Source organism: Lolium perenne, chromosome 3 (genome assembly GCF_019359855.2).
Source record: "Lolium perenne isolate Kyuss_39 chromosome 3, Kyuss_2.0, whole genome shotgun sequence".
Taxonomy (NCBI): domain Eukaryota; kingdom Viridiplantae; phylum Streptophyta; class Magnoliopsida; order Poales; family Poaceae; genus Lolium; species Lolium perenne.
This window is the reverse complement of record NC_067246.2, coordinates 320,190,646-320,195,066: the sequence shown is the minus strand read 5'-3', so window position 1 is coordinate 320,195,066 and position 4,421 is coordinate 320,190,646. Positions and strand designations below refer to the sequence as shown.

Here is a 4,421-nt window from a genome sequence, read left to right as displayed (position 1 = left end):
TTCAGGAGACCTGCCGCTGCGGCTATGCTCTTTGTAAGCTAAATGAGAAAAAACCGCTAATAGCCGACTATAGCCTAATTTAGCCCCTGTTTAGCCTCTAATTTAGCCGCTAAACCTCCTGTATTTTGAATTTATCTTCTCTTTTATTTTTTATTTTTTGTTTTCCAAATTTGCATTCACTATAATTAGATAAAATTTGTGAGTTGAATATCTGAATACTTGTTTGCCTTGAACAGTTAAATAAGTTGTATCACGAATCGTATTTGAGTCATAGTTTTCCTCTTCTTTTGGTAAGATATGATAAAAAAAATATTTCAAATTTAAAAAAAGGCTAAATGGAATAGCCCGCTATAACCTGGCTATAGCCATTTATAGCCTCTAAAAAAACTGCGGCTAAATGAGATAGCCCGCTATTTTAAACTATGCTCCTAGTACCCATCACACCTAAAACATGAAGAATGAACAGCGTTTCAACCGAAAGCAATCACCCACCATATGAAACAAGTAAAAAGTGAGAACACTTTTGGTGTTTCTTTGTTGTATATATAAATGGTCGCAGCAATATTAGTTATATCATCCCAATTCACGATGCCTGATAGGTGCAACACATGTAAGATCCACCAGTGTTATACTACCACCCTCTATATTTACTACACTGGTTTAACTGAGACTGCTTACTACCAGTAGAGGATATGCCAATCTACGGGAATCACTGCAATACTTCACTTCACTCCGCAATCTACGAGGAAACTCTGCTAATTTCTACAAGACCATACCCATGTGCAATATGTGCTTGTTCTCTTCTATTTCCTGTGTATATATCCAACTTATATACTTCATACAAAGCATGAAGCAGAAGGTCGAAAACATCTACTGTAGGTCACTTCCTGATGAAACAAACTCCTCAACCATCTCAAACGCATCGATCTCCGCAAAGTAGGCTCTCCGCTCCTCGATGAAATCCCTTGGTAATGGTAGCGGCTCACCAGAACTCTGGTCGAAAAGATCCATGTGTAGTGGCTCTTCCCTTGTTACCTGAAACACAAACACAGCGAGGTGATAAGAGTTCACGTTCTTTTCAAAAAACTAGAACCAAAGGCAGTTTCATGAATGGAGAAAGATCCACGGAGTAGCAAACAGGGACCTCACAATTTTCACAATAAAGATTGCTAGATGCCATATAAAAAGTTAAAATACTAATACTTGAGCAGAAACCTGATATACCTTCCTTGTCTTTTTGCTAGGAGGTGATGATGCCCAGGGCAGCACGTCTCCAGTTTTTACATTTGGTAGCAGCTCACCAGAACTCTGGTCCAAAGGATCCATGTGCAGGGGCTCTCCCCTTGTTAGCTAAAAAGCAAACACAGCGAAGTAATAAGAGTTCACATTCTTCTAGAGAAATAAACAGAACCAAAGACAGTTTAATGATTGGAAAATATCCACGTCGTAGCCAACAGGGACTTCTTAATTTTCAAAAGAAGGGCTGTTCAAATGCCATGTAGAAAGTTAATATACTAATACTTGAGTGTAGAAATATGATATACCTTCCTTGGCTTTTTGCTGGGAGGTGATGACGCCACAGGCAGTGCGTCTCCAGTCTTCACCTTTGGTTTACTGGAGGTATACACGGAAAATATCAATCAATAAGAAATAACCATGATAACATCATATTTTTGAATTGTGAATGTTCAGCAGTGCAGTGCACAAATAGACTCACGTGTAAGAAAAAGAAAGGCAGCAGCAAAGAAAGTGGAACAAAGCAATAGGCAATATGAATGATACTCCCTCCATTCCCTATTAGTTGTACTAAATCAGCGACAGTTAATATAGAACCAAGGGAGTACTAAACATGTGAGTGGAACACATTAAGGCTAAAATGCTAAATGATTTTAAGTGCAACGCCCACAGATAAAAAAATGCTCCAATGTATTACTAATTTTCATTGTGTAAGTGTAGGAACAGCATATGGAAATGACGGTGTACTTTTGTCCTTGCTGCACACAAATTAGTCAATACACCACTGGGTTTTATACAAAGGATTTGATTTCCAGACCCTTCATTTTCGTTTTTCAGACATGTCCCCAACCATAGGTATTGCTCGCTTTCAATACTGTCTGAAGCTGGGTGTCACACTGGTTCTATGGATATTCAGACCACACAATACCTAACACTGATGATCTTTCTCATGATAGAAAAGAACAACATTGCAATAGGTGGAGGAACAAGATAAAAACACAGAACCAAGAAAGTGACCGAGTCAATGAAATATCTGTAATACATATGGACTGTCTTGATGATACAGTATTAAGGTGCACTTCTTTCCAGAAATAGGATGTGATGCAATGAGAGTGCACAACCTAAATATTTATTGCTAACTTCTAAGTTCTAAACGAGCATTACTTGGATACCGCACCCGAGCACAACTCCTCTCCTTATATGGACCATGTAACATCACTAGGAATCTGTGTCAGGCTCCATGGTAAATGCCGTATGAAGCAACGGTCCAGTGTAACTGAGTTACCTTGGACCATAGTCTAGATTCCTGAAGTTGTTGCTCAAGGCTGGGAAATCCTTGGTTTAGAACAAAACATAACATGCAGGTCCCTCAAAAACGCAGATCTGGTCGGATTAGTGTAGAGTTGGAATGACTGAAGAAGATCCTTCAAATCCATCATCCCGAGACCATGACGTGGAAAGAGTTAAAACATGCCAACGTGGTATAAACTGTCTTAGCTTGTTCATTGTTCATAGCACCTAGGTAGCCCACCGTGACCATGGCAAGATAGATGATAGATGTTTTTTTAAAGTCATCTAAGAAGATGCAAGTAGATCAGCATGAAACTGTTGGCATCTATTCAGTAACAATGGCCCCAGGATTTCTGTCTACACAACAGAGAAGATTAGGGGGCTCATTAAGTTGGATAGTGAGGACATCTCGGCTGCTGTACAAGGTTAGTACCTAAACTTATAATTTTGGCACAACTGTAGTTACTGTGCATACCAGGCCAGTTGACTTCACAGGAACGTACATTATGCAGAAACCACACAAGGAATAGCTTATATGCCGAGGAATAACACAGCTGGTTTAAATCTCAGCAGCACCATCCGGTCTACATTACCGCACAAAATGAGCCCAAGCGCTATATTGCTTTCCAAATGAAGGAGAACTTCTTTCCAGAAAAATGATATGATGCAATAAGCATGCACAGCCTACATATTTATTGCTAACTTCTGAGTTCTAAATGAGCATTACTTGGAGCTGAGTGATAATGTAAACATACCCGGTCTTTCGAATCTTCTTTAGGTGAGAAGTAGAACTTTGAAGCTCCCTTGTGGGTTTGTCCTTGCCCTTGACCACAGCAACTACAGCCAAACAATAAATGAAATAAATAAAGGAACCAAACGAAGTGCTAACTTTCCAACATCTGTTGTTACTGGGAGCAAACTAGGAAGATACATAATAAATTTCAGTAGCCGCACGTGGGCAGTGCACTTATTCTGAACTTCTGATACAGTGGTAAAAGCAACCTTCGGGCTTGCTCTCTGACACCGGTGCCAATCTATTTCATTGGGGAAGCTAGTATCGTTGCTTGTTCTTTCAAACTTAAAGAGCGAGAAGGTGTAGCATAATATTACTCCACTGAAGCTAATGAAAAGGAGAAATACTTTTCACATTGCCGTAGAACAAATACTGATGGTGCAGAGAACACCATGGCAAGGAAAACTATTTCCTGTAGAGAATTTCGGTTAACATTGGGCATCACAAGCTGAGAAAACTGCCACAGAGCAGAGCATGCACGATTAAACTGATCCATGTCACACCAAACCATCCACGAAACGCCTAGTTGCTTTAGTGCAGGGAGGAAGCAGGGCATACGTTCCCAGGATCAAATCGGCACAAAGTGACCTAAATGGACAGCAAGTACATGAATACGCACGGAAATTGTGAAAATCGACAAGGAATTTCTACATGCCCCTCCTACAATCAAGTTAGTTGAGCAAGGAGGAACCGGTTAGGGCACTCCCGAAGGAAGCAGCTAGTTCAGGAGCAGGAGCAGCGGCTGCTGGCGGAGCAAACAAGCGATTTCCGAATGCAGCGAAACCGTAGTAAGTGAAACCGGAGAAGGGGGTGTAGCTTACCGGAGAGAGGCGGAGGAGGAGGAGCGCGGCGGGGGACGGTGGAGGAGCCTATGCTGCTGGTGCTGCTGCAGGCGGTGGGGCTTGATCGGGGCTTGGATCGCGCGGTGGACTTGAGGCGGGTGATGTCGGAGGTGGTGGAGGGCAGGTTGGTGAGGTCGCCGAGGGGCAGCCGTCGCCGCCGCGGCAGCATCTTCCCGCCTCCGCCCCCGGCTACGGTGGCCATCTCTCTCTCTCTCTCTCTCTCTGAGGATTGGGGCCGCAAATCGGGTGGGGGAAATGGC

General features: G+C 42.4%; 1 protein-coding gene across 1 annotated transcript; it reads right to left on the bottom strand.

Annotated features, from left to right (window-relative positions):
* Positions 1 to 505: 505 nt before the first annotated feature.
* Positions 506 to 4,421, bottom strand: LOC127345635 (uncharacterized). The gene is made up of 5 exons (XM_051372116.2): positions 4,141 to 4,421; positions 3,282 to 3,363; positions 1,545 to 1,614; positions 1,225 to 1,350; positions 506 to 1,035 (listed from the first exon to the last, which is right to left on the bottom strand). Exons 1-5 carry the CDS (start codon positions 4,361 to 4,363, stop codon positions 871 to 873), a joined length of 666 nt encoding a protein of 221 aa, XP_051228076.1. The 5' UTR covers positions 4,364 to 4,421; the 3' UTR covers positions 506 to 870.